At 41.1% G+C, this 21,723-nt stretch overlaps 1 protein-coding gene across 4 annotated transcripts in view; it reads right to left on the reverse strand.

The window, feature by feature from the left end:
* Nucleotides 1-1,512: 1,512 nt before the first annotated feature.
* Nucleotides 1,513-21,723, reverse strand: part of klhdc8a (kelch domain containing 8A) — a 101,601-nt gene continuing 81,390 nt past the window's right edge. For 2 of the 4 annotated variants that reach the window (XM_080460956.1, XM_080460957.1), the window contains 3 exons: nt 10,645-10,746; nt 10,388-10,536; nt 1,513-2,551 (listed from right to left, as the gene is read on the reverse strand). In XM_080460956.1, the coding sequence (XP_080317082.1) occupies nt 2,498-2,551; nt 10,388-10,536; nt 10,645-10,746 (305 nt within the window). In that variant the 3' untranslated portion in view covers nt 1,513-2,497. The remainder of the gene's footprint in view (nt 2,552-10,387; nt 10,537-10,644; nt 10,747-21,723) is intronic. The other 2 variants (XM_080460954.1, XM_080460955.1) reach the window with 1 other exon arrangement.

The following is a 21,723-nucleotide window of genomic DNA, read 5'->3' on the forward strand; positions in this document are numbered from 1 at the left end:
GGATGGATGCAGAAGAATGTTTTTCTTTTGAACTTTTAAAAGAATCCATGACTTTAAAGGATTTTTGTAGTTATGTGAAGGGTCCAACAGCAACAAGGAATATGTTGTCTGGGTTTTTGAGCTTCCCAGACTCTCCTGATTCATAGTTTATCCATTGCAACTGTGAGTCCCTGTGTGTTTGTCCTGTGATGGACAGTAGACCTGTAATGATCCATAGTAATGTGGGATCAGCTCCAGCGACCCTCCAGTCGGACACTGCTCAGAGGTGGACACTATCTGCTATTATGGCTGGGGTGAGGACATAGCGGAGATAAAAGTGTGTGTGTGTGTGTGTGTGTGTGTGTGTGTGTGTGTGTGTGTGTGTGTGTGTGTGTGTGTGTGTGTGTGTGTGTGTGTGTGTGTGTGTGTGTGTGTGTGTTGTTAATTACACAAGAACGCACACTAGCTTCTTTCTCTTCCATATCCACATGGCAGCCATGGTCAACTGAACAGTGCAGTGACAGAATAGTAATGGCATGTCGCTGCCAGTAGGTGGCACACTAACCAACACCACCTCAATAGAATCCACACGTCAACATAATACGTATAGTAAATGATAACCATCAATAATGAAACAAACATTCCCATCTTCACTCCCCACACCCTCTGTCCAAGACTTTCTAACCATGCTTGTGTTATTGGTGTGTACTTAAGGGCCGTGTCTCCCTCTCTCTCTGTCTCGCAGTTTCTAGATGTAAACATTTATTAATATGCATTGTCATATGTCAGTCTTTGTGAAAAAGCATAATACAAAGTATACCAGCATTAATGTTCATATTTGTCTGTGTGAAAATTCGGGGAGTGATGATTATTACAGGTGGACTATGCCATCCTCAGTAGAAATAAATTCATCAATTTGTGAAAATGTAAAACATTGGTTTAGTGTGAGTATCTGTTTGAATACGATTTAGTTCGCACACTGCTTAAAATCAATGTGCATAATTTGATGGAACACCCCGTATGACACAAAGCTGCATGAATGCATGAGCTCCTTCATTCATTCATTTGAATTCATTAGAAGGGACTAAAGTGTGATCATTGTATTTGAATGCAAATTAATAGTCCTTCAATGACAACAAAAGCTCAATGGCATATGAGGAAAATGAGTGAAACCTTAATTGTACCGTTTCAGAAGAGACATGAAAACATGCAGTGGGACAGTAGTTACCAACCTCTGTAGCTGCAAACAAGAGCCACACCAACGCGATCCTTCTAGTCTTTTTAGATTTGAGGTTGGATGTGCTGGTTAATGAGGAAAACAAACAAAAACATAACTCCATCTTCCTCCAAAAAGTAAAGCCACACCCACCTGCTGAGATCCAACTTGGCTGCCTCCCGACTGGTCAAATATTGGAGAAATGTTGGACAGGGGACATCACGATCGGTTGAAATGTTGGAGCGATTAGTGTGAAGACGGAGCCAACGTTTTGGACTTGTGCGTCTAACCACTGTGTTGTGGAAAAAAGTGAAATGCAGGCCAGAAGTTGAATTTATTTTGCAGAAAATGACCACTCGTCAATGAGCAGCACTAGAACGGATCACAATCATGTTCTGAACTTAAAAGACAAAAATCTGCATCATATAATAGACAAAAAGATATAATTTAAAGAATGTCAATCTTGTTTAATGCTAAGATATCAGTTCAAAAACACAAGTTTCAGACTTCACTCCAGTCAGCAGGATATCTATGGAGTTACAAAACCTATTTGTAACATCACAACCTGAGTGAAATATCACTGCACAGCACGTGTTGCACGAAAGGAAACAGGAAGTGTATTGCTGCATTAAGAAAATGAGTCTGAGTCAAACTACTGACAATCCCAGCTACAATACATTTGCTTTCTCAACTACATCCTGTCATATCTACAACTAGACTCACACACATGCTCTGTTACAGCACAGGAGAGTGACACGAAGCATTGTACAACAGAAAACACTAGGATTGTCTTTAGTGCAAATTCAGACAGGAACCAATCACCAAACACATCAAAATCACACTTTCTTCAGTGGTTGGATGATTTGAAATAACTTAAAGACCATGCTCTTAGGTTATTGGGCTCAGTTTAAATCTCATATGGACTTTTTTTTTTTTTTACAAACAATGACTCAGTCATTAATGAGCACAAACACAAAACCAAACATGGACTGCATATATGCGAGAAAACAGGTCTGTTAGTTTTTTTCTGTCTGTGTTACGACACATGGGAGCTACAGGATTGTTCCTCCTCCAGGTATAAACTACAATGCAGAAGTGTTACACACAATGCATCAAAGAGCGACCGAAAGGAAAGAGCCAGCTCCTCCATTGTGCATATGTGTGCTAACTGGCCATTGTCAGGTGTGCCCAGCAGGGGGCGCTGTTACCCGGGCATCCCTCCATCTGTCTCTTGCTGTGTCCTAAAAGTCTCACTACAGTCTGATGAGGAGGAACCAGTGAGGTGCTGTCAGTCACTCCGGGCTACAGACATTCCTCTTCTTTGACGTAGAGGATCTCGTGAGCTGAGCTGGGAACCTGAAAGAGGCAAAAACACAAACGCTTGACATATTTTCAGACCGATGTGGGATTCAATATTAACACGTGAAGAAAGGGAGAAATGACGTCTCTTCAGAAGCGCTGGAGGAGGACAATGGCCAGTGGCTGCACAATAACAGTTAAATAACACAAAAACTACTGTTTGCATTCATGTCCTCACAGCAGGTTCCAAACACGTTTTAGTTTAGGAGCCACATTCAGATAAATATCACCTTGAGTAAAATTGTACCATAACAACCTTTAAATTTAAACTGTAAAGTTTTTCTTGTTGTGCTGCAGAGTATACCTGATGGAAAAGTTAACATTTTCACAAAACCAAACAATTACTACTGAAAATGATACATTTAATTGAAACCTTCTGGCGACAAACACTGAAATGTTCATAAAGGTTCTTTCCTGGCTGTTGCATTCTGGGTGTTTTTACAAACTCCCCCTGACAGCGTGGCTTTGAGGCTAGTTTGATATCTCAGCTCCGGTCTCTGTGTTGTGTCGTGTCTCAACTCTCAAGAAATGTATTTTTCAAATTCAATGTTTTCTTTGAAATGTTTACAATTACCTTGGTGGTGATTGGAGCCTCTTATGAGCTGGTTTTGGTCTACAGGCCTGATATTTGACACCACCGTCTTACAGTATGCCCAACTTTTATCATGTAATCCAGTTTACTTAGTGAGAGGATACTTTTAATCATTGGGTTTGATTGTGAGAAACAGTTTCTCTTCTTTGCAAACAACAAAGCACAAACCAGACCACTGACAGAGGAACTATGATCACTGCAGCCTTCAAAACATGTTTTATTATCACATTGAGGACAGTTATTTGAGGAATTGAGACTGAGTCATAAAATAATATATGTCTAGTAAGCATACAAATGATATTCAGGCTTTGTTTACACAACAACGTTTCAGGTGAAATCGCATGGTTTTTATGTCTCTGTTTGAGAAAAGTTTTCTGTTTATACAGCAACATTTTGAAAACGATGTTTGTTTCCACAGAAATGTAGTTTTCATGTTGGACCATTAGTTGGTGCCATTGAGTTGTTTTTGTAATGAAGTCACACACATGTGCAGCAAAGAACAATGGGCTCTAAACATTAACAATGGGAGCGCACAGACATTCCAGTGGACAGACGACCAAGTTGGATTGTTATTACAGTGACTGTCACAATAAAACTACCCAAAAAGTCCAGGAGAATCTGGACTGGGAGTCATGACACGACCTAGGAAAGATTGCTCATATTGTCCAGCTACTGAGCATGTGCACAACTACCAGTTACTACGGCCGTGGTGAGCAGGACCAGGAGCAGCGTTTCCCCGTAGACACAGAGACGGAGTCGGAGCGTTTTCTAAAAGTTGTGTTTTCAGTGGCTACGAGCACCATTGTCATTGTAAACAGCTAAAATGCAAGGTTGTCTTGTATTTTGACTTGATAACAGGGTTTCAGTGAATCACAACACTGACTTGTGCACAGTGGTGGAAAATGTGAGTGGAGTGATGACAGTTTATGCACCGACACGATTAGTAGAAGTACCAGGCCGACGGCCACTCTCGCTACTTGTAAATGCACCTATTCTGGTGCCCGTTGTATACTTGGGGGTGCTTTAGGGTTTTGTGAATTCCTTTCTATTTTTATGTGTTTTCTCCCATAATTCAGTCTCTTGTTCCCTGGAGCAGAGAAACAGTCCCCGTGCCTCTGGCTGCACCATCGGCCTAAAGCTGCTGTAATCCAGCGACGTGCTTTGGGACTGGAGGGGCTTCCCCCGTTAGCACTAAGCTCATTACCACATCTTCTATTTTAACTTTGTGAGGTTGTCACCAATTGTTTCCAAAATGCCTCAGGCTTTTTATTAATTTGAAAGCTTTTTAGGCAGACTTTTGAAGAAAAGGTGCTATTTTTTTTCGTCTGCAAAGGAGAGACGCGTAGTGCTCCCTCTAGGCTATGGCGTCAATTTAGTGCCAAAAACACAAGCGCATAAAAACTGTAATCGTGCACAGTTAGACCACTTTCTGTGCGTTCGCTGTCTCTGTCTGTGCACTCGCTGTTACTTCTGTGATCTCTCTGCGAGCGGTGATGTTGAGTTTTGGCACTTTGGGGGCGAGAATTGCATAGACGCCTCGTCATCCCCTCTCCTTTCTGATTGGTCACGTTAAACGTAACTGTTTTCTGCTCATATAATTAATGACAGACTATCAATAGAATTAATGAATCGGGTTTTAACATGACTGATTTACGTTTCTGTGAACAACCCAGATGAAGGAAAATTAGGCGTTGACCAGACGTCAGTTTACCTGACTCAGTAAAAAAAAACAAAAAAAACCTTGCTCCATACATTGGTCCCAGTATAAAATCAAATGAAATCTGAGAGATAACTATGGAAAACTAAGGGCTGATTCATACTCCATAAGAACAGGAAGAAAGTTCGGCGCTCCGAGGACCTGCCGAAAAAAATTACATTATTTTACTCAGCCAGCTCCCTCTGGTCTAAGAAATTTGGTTCGGCTGTGCCGACCGTCTGGCCAAACTTGGTGCAGCACTGCCGAAACTTCTGCACTGCCGTGTGCTATGCATGCGTGTTCCAGCTCGCTAATGACTATCAGTCAGATTTTAATTAGTTTAGCATGCAACATCGCTACTGTATGAGTACCGCAGCTTGTTAATATGTCGGTGGGCAGATTTCGTGATGCACCTGAACGCATCACTCAAAGCTGACAGCTCCTGCGGTTAAAACCAGAACAAGATCGCGGCTCAGACAAACTCTCTTTTATTACTGAAACAGTTCAGAGAAATGTGTTTCTGAAAACATTGGAAGCGAGAAATAAGCTGTGCAGTTGAAAAGTTAAAACGCCGCTTCACAGATGTCTGCCTGCTGTGAGGGGGCGTGGCCTGCGAGTTCGACAGCTTCTTCACTGAGTATGGACTCTCCTGGCCCCAAATTGTTTTTCGGCAGCTGGCTGACGTCACAGCCGGACTTTTCGGTTCTTATGGGAGTCTGCAGAGGCCTTTACTTGCTCAGCCTTGATAACCCCGACTATACCTCTGACCCGGAAACTGACGTTTAAAGTGACCAATCACAAAGAAGAGAGGATTACGAGGCCATCTATGCAATGTCCGCCCCCAAAGTGCTAAAACTCAACATCACCGCACGCAGAGAGATCACAGGTGTCACGGAGAGCGCAAAGACAGACAGCGAGCGTGCAGAAAGTGTACGTGATTACAGTTCTTATGTGCTTGTGTTTTTGGAACTAAATTGACGCCATACTCGGCCCATTAAACCTAGATGATGTTACATGCCATTTCTGAATGATCACTAGTCCTTTATTCAGACATGAACTCAAGAAATAACATCAGTGAACAAGCTGTCTTCAGCTGAGCATTGAAGCAGAATATAAGCAGTCACAAGGCCTCATCGAGTGAAAATGGGTGCAAACGTTGTGATATGGCGTTGAAACGGCATCTTTGTATGTTTACATAAAATAACTTCATGAAAAGGTCAGATGATCCAGGTGGGAAAAACCTTTTTGTTTGCCTGCCGGGCTTCAACAAGCAACTCTGCATCGCATCGCCTCGCCTCGCCTCGCCTCGCATCGCATCAAATCAAATCAAATCAAATCAAATCAAATCTTATTTATCTAGCATATTTTACACACTGTGATGACGTACAAAGTACTTTACATGTTAGAAATGTCATTAACAGCAAACCTGGAACAGCACAATGAACTAAAGCACCGGGCAAACCGTACAAGGCTTTTTTCTCCCCCTCAATTTGCATTTCAAAATAAGATTTTCGCCCAAAAATAGGCGATCAAAAAAGGTCCCCAAATGCTAGCTCCTCTGAGAGCTTCAAAACACGATTAAATGACAGAGATGAGGCTTCTGCTCAAAACTTTAATACAACTTTCTGACTAGTCCAGCGGTTTCCTTTTTATTAGCCGTCAAATTTCTGAATGCCGAATCCAGCCGCCTCCCTTCTCAAATGTCTCCTCAAAAACAGCCCTGATAGAACACCTCGGACAAGTGGCGACTGTGACTACACCGTGACTCTGATCGACAAAAGGAGCAGATCAGAAGCGCGACAAGAGCCTGCCGAACAAGACGATGTGACTCATGTGGGGAAGATTCCATAAAACACAACCTTTTTGATGAGAGAGATCAATGCTGTCATTTTCTTTCATCCCGCGATTTCAAGCCATATTTATCATTGAGTCAGATGGAGTAAGATCGCACGTCTGCGTCAACCTGCGCCTCCTAGTGTCTAAAGTTTACGTCTGACTGCTTCAAAACCCACACAGAATGAAAGACAACACATTTTCCTCTCAAGAAATAATAATTTTATGAAAATATTTGCCCTAAAACTGTGGATTCCAAGGAGTTGTTTCCAAAATATGTAGATAAAATCCGTCCTCTCCCACACTGATGACATCACTAACTGCATCTGAGTCCATCAGGGTTGCATCATTCACACAATAAGAATTACGCAATACCATGTCAATCAAACTGTGACCACTTAACTTGCATGTCCTGACTTTACAAATAAAAGCCCCAAACCCCATCAAAATACAAGTCCTTGTCTATTAGAAATTACACCAAAAGCCTTAAAAATGTATATTTAGGGATTAACTAGATTAAAGCTAAATTGGCTTTTAAAATACCCACCGTCACATATTTTTCAAAACAAAAGTTCTTTTTTATTAAAAGCCAAAATTATATTTTAACAATATTTAAATGGGGCAGACCATTGGCCAGGCATTGGACTGACCACTACAGGTCAGAGACCAGAGTGTGAGGTTCTGATCAAGGCTGCTTGCAGCTTTAATTATTATTATTATTATTATTATTATTATTATTATTATTATTATTATTATTATTATTATTATTATTATTATTATTATTATTATTATTATTATTATATACTGTGACCAACTCTTATTGTTTTGCTGTTTACTTTGGGCTGAATATGGCACTTTTATGACAGAAGTGATGGAACTTTTTTTTGTTTTTGGATAAACCAATGAGGAAAAAATACATTGGCAAAATTTTACTAAGTGACTTAAAGGAGACATATCATGCTTTTAAATCCTTCCTTTTTACATATAAATCATACAGTTGTGGTCTATATAAAGGGGAACTGCAATGCTTGGGTCTGAATTCCTCATTATTAGAGCTCCACAGGCCCCTTTTCAACCCCTTTTCTGATGTGCTTCTGAGAGCAACTCGTTTTGGTGCGGTCTCTTCAAATGCAAATGAGACACTTCATACCCCGCCTCCTCTCCAGGTTGCAGAGGTGACACTCGGTTCAACTCCAGCCTGTTCGGCCATCTTTGTCCTAATTTGGCAGTTCCGCTGCGAATACTGTGACGTCATTGTTCAAAAAACGTAATAGAGAATAGAAAAATCGAAACCGATCGCAAAATATGACCAAAACAGAATATAAAGATATCAACGGAGCTGAAGAGACTACTTTGAACTTTTCTGTACTTCTAAACACTCTAAAAATACAACAAAATGCATTTAAGGGCTAAAAAAGTGGATTTAGCATGATATGTCCCCTTTAATGAAAAGATAAATGCACTTTGAGGTACATCCTAAAATTATCTGTTTGTAGAACCTGCCTGGTATTTCATTCTTTAGGTTGAAGGTTTGGAAAATTATTGAAAAAAAACATTTTCACCTTAAGGATGACTGTCCTGTTATAGTTTTAATAATTCCTTATTCAAACTCGGATTGCTACTCGATATCAGCAAGTCGCTAAAGGTTACTAGTCAAACTTGTACTCATCCTTTAAATAAGTAATATTGGTGCGTACCTACTTCACATTAGTAAAATATTGGGCATGTGTCCTTTATCACGGAGAATACTGAGGTGTTTGTGTTCACTGTTGAATGTATAATGTGAATAATGACACCTTAAAAGTTTGCAAGGTTTTCGTCTCTTTTTAATGAAAAAGAGTCAATTAGATCAGCAGTGATGCTGCTGTCATTGTGATGATAGCCTTTCCTTTAGCAGGCTCTGAAAACCATTTATTTGTGGATAGCGCTGCCCTGCACCACGACTACCACATGGGGGCACTGTTGCCTCATTTTTGGTTTTCTGCCCCTCCCTCCTCTGATGTCTCGAAGCTGTTGTGCAGAGCTGTTCAACGAAGGAGGAGAGGGTCGCTGGCTAGGATTAATGATTTAATGGATGCACCTGTGGCGGCGAGTGGAGGTCGTTTGCTGCTGATGACCCCACTATTCAACCTGATGAGCCCCACTATTCAACCTGATGACCCCCCTATTTAATCTGATGACCCCACTATTTAACCTGATGACCCCCCTATTTAACCTGATGACCCAAAGTATTTAACCATGCGTCCGACTCCATTCGACGCTGGACCGTAGCACTCAGAGAGTCAGACTTGTGTACTCTACTACTCTACTCAACTAATTTAGTTCTCTTTAGTTCTCAGCATGATGATCCTTCCTGCTCTGCTCACCCCAACTCTCAGATCTGCTCAGTGACCGGATTCGAACCAGCCCAGCCAGCGATCCCGAGCTTCTTCTGCAACTCAACTTCGATTCTGGAGACTGACTTGAATCTGCAGCCTGTATGTATGTATGTATGTATGTATGTATGTATGTATGTATGTATGTATGTATGTATGTATGTATGTATGTTCCCAACCTTTCACAAAAACTACGTAACAAAATTGCATTAAACTTTCAGGGGTGATTTGGCTTGATCCAACGATGGTTCAAATAAATTTTGCGAGCGGTTGGGTCAAAGGTCTAGGTCTAGGTCATGAAATGGTCAAAACAGTATGTTCGTCATAACACGATCAGTTTTCATCCAATTGATGTCAAACGAACAGCAAAATATTCAGTTGTCCATTCCATAATATGCCACATGATTCAGTGATGTCATAAACCTGGTTAGCGGTTGGAGGTCAAAGGTCATACAGAATTGTAATATGTGTGTACATGGTGTGTCAACATGAAGCAATTCAAACGACCGTGGCAAATATTGGAAGGAGAGGTGTGGTGGATAAAATAACCTTGTAATCCATTGGTTTCCATGGTGACAAATGTGGCGTTGGTAAGGTATGCGTGCTACCAAGCACCCATTCGAGTTTGTTTTTGTAATGAAACCACACACACATGCATCAGAGGACAAGCGACTCTCCACACTAACATTGGGAGAACACAGGCATTCCAGTGGACAGACAACCAAGTTGGATTATTACGGTGACTGTCAAAATAAAAATACCAAGTCCATGAGAACATGGACTGGGAGTCATGACACCACGGGGGAAACATTGTTCTGATTATCTCTACTGAGCATGTGCACAACCACTAGTTACTACAGCAGGAGCAGCATTTTCATGCCTGCACAGTGCAAATGGTAAATGGATTTTACTTACAGTATATTGTGCCTTTCAACTGCATGAGCAGCCCCAAAGCGCTTCACATCGCTCATCATATTCACCCATTCACACACTAATGGAGGCTGCGGCCATGTAAGGCACTATCACTCCATGGGAGCAGTTTGGGATTCAGTAGACACCTTGGCATTTGGAGATGGGAATTGAACCTGCAACCTTCTGATTGGGAGACGACTGCTCTGCAAACCGAGCCATGACACAAAGGAGTCAGACTGTTATTAAAAGGTTGTGTTTTCCACCTTTTCCAGTGGGAGCACTTTTGAAAAGTTGCGTTTTCAGCGGCTCCGAGCACCGTTGTTTTGCGTTTTTACCTTGAAAACATGGTAGAAACTGGGCTTTAGCCATGGAGATTTGTGTTTGTGTTTGTGAAACCTGTTCAGCTAAAGTCGGGTGAAATCTACCTGGTTGACCCCGCCCACCACCAGGAGGCGGTCTCTGATGACAATGGAGGAGGTGGAGCATCTGGGGAAGGTCATGGGAGCCAACTTCTCCCACTTCTTCCTCTGAGGGTGCAGAGCCTCCACCGTGTCCAGAGCCGAAGGCTTATGACCTACGCACACACACACGCACGCACGCACGCACGCACACACACACACACACAGACCATAATGAAGACTTTGATCATACCCTACTATACTTGAGCAGCAGTTTCTCTTACCGAGTCCCCCTGCGACCACCATGCGGCCATGCAGGAAGGCGGCAGCGAAGTCAGCTCTCTTTGTTTTCATGGCCACCGTCTCTTCCGACTTCAGCCAAGCGCCTGGAGAAGAAAGAGGAGGAAGAACAGGATGGCTGACGACAGCTGCAGTGAACAGACCTGTGTGCTTGTGTTTGCACAAGCAGCCGAGGCGAAGTGAGGTAGTGCCGCCGTCCACCTTCAGGCCGACGGGACGAGACAAGACGCTGCTGAGCTTTGAGAGTGTGACCTGAACAAACAAGCTGCCCACAAGGCAGCTGTAGCCATGTACAATACAGACGCACACACACACACACACACACACACACACACACACACACACACACACACACACACACACACACACACACACACACACACACACACACACACACACACACACACACACACACACACACACACACACACACACACACACACACACAGGTTATAAGAAATACAGACTAAAGCCAGACCAGTGGGGGAAGGATACTGAGGTCAAATTATTATTATCAAGAAATATTGTGAGGATCCAGATGTTTAGAGCCTGTTGGTACATGAATTGTGAAATCTTTCGAAATCTTTGAATTATGAATGACAAATGACAGGATCATCTGCAGAATCTTAGAAAGGTTACACTGTTTTCTAAATAGGCTTGTTTGTGTACGACATTGAAGCTTTGCTCTCCTGTAGGGTAACAGTCTGACCAGTTGAGTTGTCAGCTAGAAAAGTGTGTTCTTCGACCGTCACTCAGCACCGACCAGCAAGCTTTGTTTCTCAAGCAAGTTCTGTGTTGATTGTTGTTATCTCTGTGTTTGTCTGCAGCATGAAACAAGAGCAAGCTAGGAAGGAGATCCAATCCTTCCTTTGTAGCACATATTTATTGTCACTCTGCTTTCAATGCCCAGCCTGTTGCACAAAGTTCACACAATGTATCAAGTGAAAACGCATCATTTTTAGTTTTTCACTTCAGAAGGCTTTTTGTTGATAGTGCAACATTTTGTGGCAAAAATATTAACAATGGGAGAACACGATAGTCGTATGGACAGACTAACAAGTTGGGTTGTTATTACAGTGACTGTCAACGATAAAATGACCAAGTCCAGGAGAATCAGGACGGGGAGTCATGACTCTATGGAGGAAGCATTGTTCTGATTGTCTCTACTGAGCATGAGCACAACTACTAGTTACTTTGGCTATCATGTGAATGACCAGGATCAATGTTTAAGACATGTACATGGAGACGGATCATTTTCAAAAAGTTGCATTTCCAGTGGCTGCAAGCTTTATAAACAGACCTATTGTGTTTTCACTCAGGCCTATATTTTGAGAGAAAGTGTTGTTTTGGTTTATATATTAAATAACCCCGCCTCACCCAGAAGTGATGTGATGACTCAAACCTGTCTGGTGCAATTGTTTGTAGCCACGGGTGTTTGGATCTGTCCTGTTGTCCGTTTCCTGTGAAAGGCAGTCTCTGTGAGTACAATGGGCTTCTTTTGTGGACTTCTTGATTTCAGTTTGTTGGTTTTCAGACAGTAAAACAGTGTTTGTTTTGTATTGTTTTTTTAGAGTCACTAAATTAAGTTCCCAAATAGATTTCATGCACCTGAGGAGTCTGAGTCATGGAGTTTCTTGACACAATGTTGAGCTGCTTGGAAAAATAGCCCAAGACAGGACCCAAAATGCAACCAAGTTTTGCATTTCCATCGAAAAAATGTAACAGGGGCCTCTTGGCTCTCGACTTATGAGATCAACCAGTCGTGTATTCGAGGTCCCTGCTCCTGGTGTCAAATTCTAAACTGCTCTGGGTTCTGGGTTTGCTGTGTCCAAAGGAAGTTTGTGATCCAGGTATTCAGATCCAGTGAGCCGAGTAGAAGATGCTCTTCAGCATATTTTCAGACTTCCCTTAAAAAAAAACCCTGGTTTGCTTTCACAGGTGTGTTTAACTGAAGGATGTTGAGCGTGTGAGTTATTGGTCTACAGTCTTGAAGTCTTAGAGGATCCTTTGACAGTTTCTCACCTCTGAAACAGCAGCTGTCACAACTTGAAGCTCCGCGACTGAGGACTTAACAAAGGTGCAACTATGAGTAAGAGATCAATCTTATCAGCCATCAACGCAGCGATTGGCAGCTTTAATCCCTAAACATTGGAAACAACTTTCAAAGGAATCAGTGAAGCCACATATGTGGAGAACTTTACGATTTTCCTTTAATCTTCTTACTTACTCAACACTTCAGACTGACAGCGTTTTCTACAAACCTGTCAAATGAGGTCAAAGTTAAGGTGACAGCTGAAGTTCTCCGGGTGATAAAAAGAGTCGACTTGATAGTGACAGAAATGAAAACACAGCCATCAAATCAATGTTTCTCTTCCCCCTGAAGATTCTGCCAAAGTTTTCTTTTTCCTTTCAGACTTTGTTGCTGCCAAGCGCTGTTTATCTGAAAGAAACCCAGACGGGAGAATCGTGACGGAGGAAGAAAGATAACTTCATTAGGGAGCGAGGGAGAGTGCGACAGAATTAGAAAAGAGGAAAAGAAAATCCTACTCTGAATCTTTTCCTATCTGGTCTTTTATTAAGATCTCTGTCTGCTTTTATCTTTCTCATACTTACTTGCTATATCCTCTGACTTCTCACCGCCTCGTTCTTACTGTCTTCTCATGTCTTTCTCACTCTCTCCTCTTTCTAATTTATTCTCAATCTTTTCTTAAACAAAAAGTGGGAACAAGAAGGTCAAGTGAAACAAAGAGAAGAAGTGGACAGAATGAAAAATAGATAGGAAGGCAGATGGCGAGTGTTCCTGCCTGCTGCAGCAGTGTGGAATGCGTTGAAGGAGACCTGAGTGGTCATCACAGCTGGCCGTGCACTCGCCTTCCCCGTCACACCAACGTTCCTCTGGTCTATTCTAATATAGCCTGGTTCAATTTAGCCTAAAAGTCATTGTGCAGGCCAGCAAGATGCTACAAGACTCACTGTACATCTAAAGCTGAGCACAGAAGGTTCATGTTCTGAATCTTGAATTACGCTCCGTTTACACAACGTTTCACGTGAAAATGCATCGTTTTGAGTTTTTCCGCAGAAAAGTTTACATTTACATTTACAAGGCAACCTTCTCATAACAATGTCAGTTTCCACAGTAGGTGCTGGTGGTTGTTCTTGTAATGAAACCACACACACATGCAGCGCAGAACAATACACTACAGAAACAATACAGAAATATACAGAAACATTTTGAAAACGATGTTTGTTTCCACAGAAATGTAGTTTTCATGTTGGACCATTAGTTGGTACCATTGAGTTGTTTTTGTAATGAAGTCACACACACGTGCAGCAAAGAACAATGGGCTCTAAACATTAACAATGGGAGAACACGGATATTCTGGTGGACAGATGACCAAGTTGGATTGTTATTATGGTGACTGTTAAAACAAAACTACCAAGTCCAGGAGAATACTGACTGGGAGTCAAGACACCTTGGAGGAAACCTTGTTGATTGTCCATCTACTGAGCATGTGCAGAACTAGTTGCTATGGCCATTGTGCACTTGCGCACATTTTTTACCATTTCCATGGAGTCGGAGTGTTCTCTAAAAGTTCTACCTTAAAGGGGACATATCATGCTAAATCCACTTTTTTAGCCCTTAAATGCATGTTGTTGTATATTTAGAGTGTTTAGAAGTACAGAAAAGTTCAAAGTAGTCTCTTCAGGTGCTCCGTTGATATCTTTATATTCTGTTTTGGTCATATTTTGCGATCGGTTTCGATTTTTCTATTCTCTATTACGTTTTTTGAACAATGACGTCACAGTATTCTCAGCGGAACTGCCAAATTAGGACATCGACATTTCGAGCAATCCGCCATTTTTGTTTCTCGCTGCGATTTTGTAGTCCAACCGAAGTTACGAGAGGATAAGTCGAAATGTTCGGTTGTTGGATGTAGTCACCCACAAGTTTCGTTACACCGTCTCCCAGCATCAGAACCTTTTCGAAGTGCCTGGTTGAGTTTTATTTTTCACAGAAATGTACCCACATCTGTGGGTAAGGTCATTTTTGTGTGCGCGAATCACTTTAAGGACGACTGCTTCAACAACCTCCGCCAGTATAAAGAAGGATTTGCCGAAAGACTTGGTCTGATTGAGCGGTCAGTTCCTTCTATCTATGGAGACGACGAACAGAGCACTTCGGTAAGCTGTATATAACGCTACAAAGTGTGATGATAAGACGTCCCTGTCATTGTTTTGTTAGCATTAGCAGTTGCACCGTCTTCATATGTTAGCGCTGTGTGCTCGTTTTAGATTATAATGTAACTTCTGTGTTAAATAGTCGTTGTAATACAGGCAGTATTGTAGTAGTGGGCATGGATGGAGAAGTTAGTGTAAATATAGTAACACACCATTGCGTTACATCCATATGAAGACGTTGTTCTGTAGGTGCATCATGGTCATTTTCATCTCGCTCCGCCGGGTCCGACTCTGGCTCCAACATGTATGGCTGGATGGACAAATCTTCCGTTGTTGACATTTTGTAAATAATGTGTGAATATAAAGTTTCTGCGCCGCTAGATAATTGTATCTGTTCTATCAAACTACAAAGATGGCCGAACAGGGTGACGTTGAACCGAGTGTCACCTCTGCAACCTGGAGAGGAGGCGGGGTATGAAGTGTCTCATTTGCATTTGAAGAGACCGCCCCAAAACGAGTTGCTCTCAGAAGCGCATCAGAAAAGGGGTTGAAAAGGGGCCTGTGGAGCTATAATAATGAGGAATTCAGACCCAAGCATTGCAGTTTCGCGTTGTATAGACCACAACTGTATGATTTATATGTAAAAAGGAAGGATTTAAAAGCATGATATGTCTCCTTTAAGAGCCATTTTCAAAAAGTTGTGTTTTCAGTGGCTCCGACCACCAGTGTCGTGAAAACAACAGTGGTGGTCGGAGATACAAATGTTTCACCTTAAATTCTTCAGAATGTCCTCGAAAGATTGTTTCTACCGGCATGCGCAGTGATTGTGGTTGTTACCACATTCAAAGTTACTGTCCAAATCAAACGTAACATTGACATGTGCCGGAGCTGAGTTTCCCAACAGAACACTGTCCTAAGGATCATTCAGTCTCTCTTACAACACTGATCCACAGAGACAATATTGTAACCGACATGGAGACATGGTGCACAGCCAGAATCAAGATGATGCATTTTGAGTGGCTCTGAACAGGGCCGGAGTGGGACTCGTTTTCTGCCCTGGAGTTTCATACCTCAGATCGGCACACTTTAGATCACCACCTATAAAATCATGTCATTCTAATCTTATATGTGAAGTCTATAGCGTGTTCTGTAAAGCCTTGTAATTCAGTGTTTTTTTTAAAATATTTCCAATTCATTGCAAGTAAGGGTTGCTTCATGATGTAAATTTATTTCAACACAAGGGCACCAACATTATACATCTTTTTTATATATATACACGATATGAAACAAAAACATAAAATATTGGATTCAAAATATTGTATAATTAAAAGATGAACTTTCTTATAACACTATCATCTATTTTTATAAGAAACATGGCCAACCCTAAAATATTTATAGGCGCCTGAGCAGTGCACTTGTCTCTACCACTTTGTTTATGACAATATCATTGTCCAAAGACATGAGGATTCCTTCCTCAGTGCGCATGAGCATGAATGTCTCAAGTTTATTCTGTGTCAGAGTGATTCAGAGTCTGTTTTCAATGAAATGTCTCTATTCCCTCTGGATTCTGCATGTTCCCTTACTGTGGCTGGATGAGGAAACAACAGATCTGAGATTGTTACGAATTAACACAATTATTTATTAAACAAAGATTTTCTCACCACATGGTAGCTGCACAGGACGGCTGTGCTCTTCCCAACACTTACGGTAAAGGAAACAGAGAGAATCAACACAAACATTTATAAACTCTGGGAGCTTCCATTCTTCCTGAGAACCACCTCCAGTGACCTAATTCCTGTGCTCCACTCTGGGCCAATCACAGTGGACGCCTGTCCTCAACTCATCCTTTCAAAGGCAGGCTCCAGCTTCCCAGAATGCAGTGGGTACTTGTTTACATATTAACACCTATTGTTCCCGAGTATCAGTGAAGCCACATTGTAGAAAATGGAGGAAAAGCTCATGAATGAAAGCAAAGCTATTGTCTCTGTAACACTGACGCTAAGATGGCAGACTACACGGAATTTTGAACGGAATTATATATAATAATTATATATATATATATATATATATATATATATATATATATATATATATATATATATATATATATATATATAGGGTGGTCCTTCCAGAGGGGTACATTTTCAAAATAATATTTTTTCAGCTCCAACCCCCTAAATTTGTTGGAATAGCTGGAAAAACTCTCCTGGTGAATTTTTTTTCCAATTCCAACAACATTTACCCTTCCCTCAATGAGACTGAAGTTTAGCCTTATCTCATCAAGTTCCTAGCTCCAGGACCCAAGCACCATGCAAGGTGGATGTCCAAAGCCATTTATGCACTGAAGGTATGGATGTTCCGGAGCCAATTCAAGCTCACAGCAAGAGAGGAGAACGGCCTGCGGCAAATCGCTGTCTTCGTATGTCTCCTGTATGCTAAAGCATGGACACTGGCACCAGATGCCGCCGCCGCCCCAAGACATGACCTTCAGTTGCTGAAGAATTTGATGGCCTACCCCTACACTCAATCCAGCCGGGACTTAGCTAAAGCAGCCCTGAACAAACTCAAAGGGCATCTGTGGTATCTCTCAGAGGAGCTTGTCGCTCTGGCACTTTTTGACCCCCTCGTCACAGTGGAGGAAAAGAGGCAAATCCTCACCACACTTCATGCCACAGTGGGAGATGAATCTCCAGAGAAGCGCCCAACACTCCCAAATCAAGCTATTTCTGAACTCCAGTTGAAAGACTTGGCAACAACCAACACAGGACAATTCTTCCAGAAGCTGAGTTTGGAAGACGGCTTCCTTGACACTGATCCTGCTACTTGGCAGCAGCGTGAAGACTTCCAGACAGCAGCAGCTTTTGTGCAACAGATAGCGGTCATCAACGACCATGCTGAGCGCAGTGTCGCCTTAATCCAAGAATACAATGGAAAGATAATTCAGAATGAGGAGCAACTGCAGTTTCTCCTCCAATCTGTTTCTCGTCATCGCACAGAATTTCCAGACTCCAAAAAGAAGACGGTAGCTGCTGGTATGGTGCTTCAGCAGAAGACCCAGGAAAACTAAGCTGGGAGCCAATAGACGGGCTCAGCAGCCTTAAAGGGAACATAAACAGATATTTGGGACAGAGACTGAAAGTTGGATAAAGGATATGGATTATGAATATTGCTTTTAATTTAAGGATTTTGTTTTCACATTTAGAATAAACAGAAATACAAGCATATTTACTACTTAGTCATATAATGATTTTTTGAACTTTTGAATGTTTATAATTTTCATCACCATTGATATTTGTTCTTTTTCATACATGTAACATTGTAGATTAAATTGCTTGATATCAGTTCTGATGTTAATAAATTTTCATTCTAATTTTAATTGTTATATGTTTTATTTATTCCCAGATTATGAGGGCCCCAAGGAGCTTTGGGGGGATTTAAAGGTCACTGAGGGAGGGGTAAAGGTTGTCCAATTGAGAAAAAAATTGACGAGGAGCGTTTTCTCAGCTAATCCAACAAATTTCATGGGTTGGACCTTAGAATTTCCAACTTCCATATTTAAGGACCACCCTAATATATATATATATATATATATATATATATATATATATATATATATATATATATATATATATATATATATATATATATATGTATATATATATATAGGTGCAGTTACGTGTTGCACCTGAATCACGTAACTCATCACTCAAAGCTGTCCGCTATGAAGCGGCGTTATCACGTTCCAACATCGAGGCAATACAATGTCTTTACACAGTTATATAGATACTTTGAACTCCAATCCTTCAAATCAATAAGTTAGAAAAAGCATGTAACCTTGCTACTGTATGAGCCCCGCAGCTCGTTAACATGTGGGAAGGCGGTTTCCCACATGTTAACGAGCACCTGAACGCATCACTGAAATCCAATCCTTCAAATCAATAATGCTGAAAAAAATTGTCGTGGACAAGTTGTAGCCGGAATTGCATAGATGAGTTATCTGTTCACTCTTGTCAGGGTGCGTCTGCAAAAAAAAAAAAGATGTCAAGTCAGCAGACCCCCAAAACACTATGAAGGTTTTGAATTTTTCACTTAAATTATTGTGTCAATGGGGCCTGAATTAGCTGTACCCAATAAAAAAGACCAGATAACCTCTGTTGTCTCTTTTACTGTCAGTGGTTCAAATGTTTTAGTTGACAAGTAAAGTAGGCTTCAATTCGACTGGAAAAAAAATACATTAAGAATATCTTGTTGATTCTATGCTGTCTGTCCTGCTTCTACCTGTAATGAAGAATAAACCAGGGAAAACTCCTAAACCACTTTCTGTATGCAGATGATCGCGGCCGATCGCTGCCGATCACAGCCGATATTTTCTTCCCAATTCGTGATCCGCGTTTTGGACAGTGGCGCGCTGTGTCTTCCCCGGAAAATATGCATTCTGATTGGAAAGCGTCACAAAATTCCTCTTGATTTCCTCGAATTACATAGTCGGGGAAAGCCCTACATTTTGAATTTTTCACTTCCTTCAATATTCAGATCGTCACCGAAACGTATTAAAAACTCACTAGACTTCAACACATTAAAACAACTTCAACGGACTAAGTGACACTTTTGAAAGGTAAAACGATGTATTTGTAATAATTATTTTGACTTTGTAATCCCGAAGTTTCATAACTTTTTATGGTTCAGAAACAAATTGACTGAGCGGGAAGAGGAAGAGGAGGAGGAGGAACAGGGACAGGATTTGATTTGTTATTCACCAATATAATAAAAATACATAACACAAATTTACCATGTAATTAAAAAAAACATGTATATATGGATGAAAAGTGACTAATACAATAAATATGTTGTGGTAGTAGGTAGTATATAGTATGTAGTAGTATGGTAGTAGAGTGTGGCAGTTCCAATCTTAATAGTATCAAATTAATTTCAGAACAAGGACAAACTTAAAATATATATTATAATTCCTTCAGATTGAAGAGTATAAAGAGATACACCTTCCCTGAAAGTTTCATTGAGATATCTTGATTATTAAATAAACTATAAGTGTTTTTTATGTAAAAAGTTCTGTTTTTGGTCAAAGATTTGTGCACTAATTATCTTTAAGACAATGGCACTAATTAGTAAACTTCTTTTGCCTATAAATTCCTTCTTTGTTAAGATGTCTGAATGGTTTTGGTGTCATTTGCTTTGTTTTTTCCTACTCTTTCCAGTTACATTCGATTTGGTTGATTTTTTTTGGTTGGGATTTTTCTTCACATACCTACATAATGTCACCATAGCTGGGCTACAACAACTGCTTGGAGTCTGGTGAGTAATATGACATTAAGTTTAAAACCAAAAAGAGTGTGGTTCTAACTGTGAGGACAAAGGAGGACAGTAACACTGTGTTTCCCCCTTTCAACCGATCAGGACGTGAGCTTCATGGTGTGGAAAAAGTCAAATACCTCTCGGTCATGTGATCAGGAAGGATCTTTGTGAAGATGATGACATACAAAGACAGTATTGTAAATTATATGTACAAGCTAACATGCTGGCCCGTAAATTTAGCACCTGTACTAAACAAACTGAATGCTTCTACACTGCCCTCTTGTGGTCCAGTTACAGAAGAGTCACATGTAACCAGCTGCAGGTTGCATAAAATGACGCACTGTGTTTGGTATTGAAGGCCCCAAGGTGGACTAGAGCAATTCAGCTGTTTGGGATAAATAACGTGTCCACTCTCGATGCTGCTTTTAGAAAATGTGTATTTAAATGATACTATACGGTTTTAATCAGATCACAAGAAAGCATGTCAGCTACATATCTGCACTTTGGGGACACTGGGGACACTGGAGACAGCATATTTATGGGTTTTAATATTCTATGTTATTGTTGTTTGTAGTGTTTTTTTCTGTTTTTATATGGACCTAAAAGTCTGAAATAAAGATTGATTGATTCTAATGCATTTCAAAAAACAATTATTGTAATACATACACACAGAAAAGAACACACAATGAATTGAAGTTAAAATATTAGTACGGCGAAGTAAATTTAAATAATTAATATTAAATGTTAATATATATACTGTACAAGGCTAAGCAGACAAACACTATTTACAAGAACGAGTTATGGAGTCTTATTGCCACTGGAGAGAAGCATATGCTGTCACTCTGTTGTGCAACTTTGGAGGTAAGTCTGTTACTGGAGGCGCACCTGCTGCTGACCAGGACCTCATGGAGGTCTGAGACACTGTTCAGGATGGACCAGGACCTCATGGAGGTCTGAGACACTGTTCAGGATGGACCAGGACCTCATGGAGGACTGAGACACTGTTCAGGATGGACCAGCACCTCATGGAGGACTGAGACACTGTTCAGGATGGACCTCAGGGTGGACCAGATCCTCCTCTCTGATCTCCACCTCCACCATGTCACTGGCCTTTTTGATGAGTTTGTTGAGCCTGTTTGTGTCTCCACCCTCAGCCTGACGTCCCAGCATGCTACAGCCATGAAGACGGCACTTGCCACCACAGACTCATAGAAAACCTCCTGTATAGTGTGAATAGTGATAGTTATTATTGTAAGTGACAGACCTTCTATGAATTATTTAGTTGCACTGCAACTGTCAGCTAGTTACCATGCAGAGGTCACGTAGCTCGACTTTAGATTTATATATTGTGCTGCCTGACCACAGCATATTGAAAGGGATGTTTATGCATGCAAGTAAATAAAATCGGTTTCAATATGACAGCTAGTTCCATGACAAATCTGAAAGTTAAGCTGTCTGCAGACTGTCTTGAAAGTTGTTCATGTGCTTTCAATAAAACTTTGTCAGAAACTGCAGTTTCCTCTACATTCATTTAGGAGTGACGGGCCGCCCAGGGTGTTGTGTGTGTGTGTGTG

The sequence above is a fragment of the Lipophrys pholis genome (genome assembly GCF_963383615.2).
Source record: "Lipophrys pholis genome assembly, chromosome: 4".
Lineage (NCBI taxonomy): Eukaryota > Metazoa > Chordata > Actinopteri > Blenniiformes > Blenniidae > Lipophrys > Lipophrys pholis.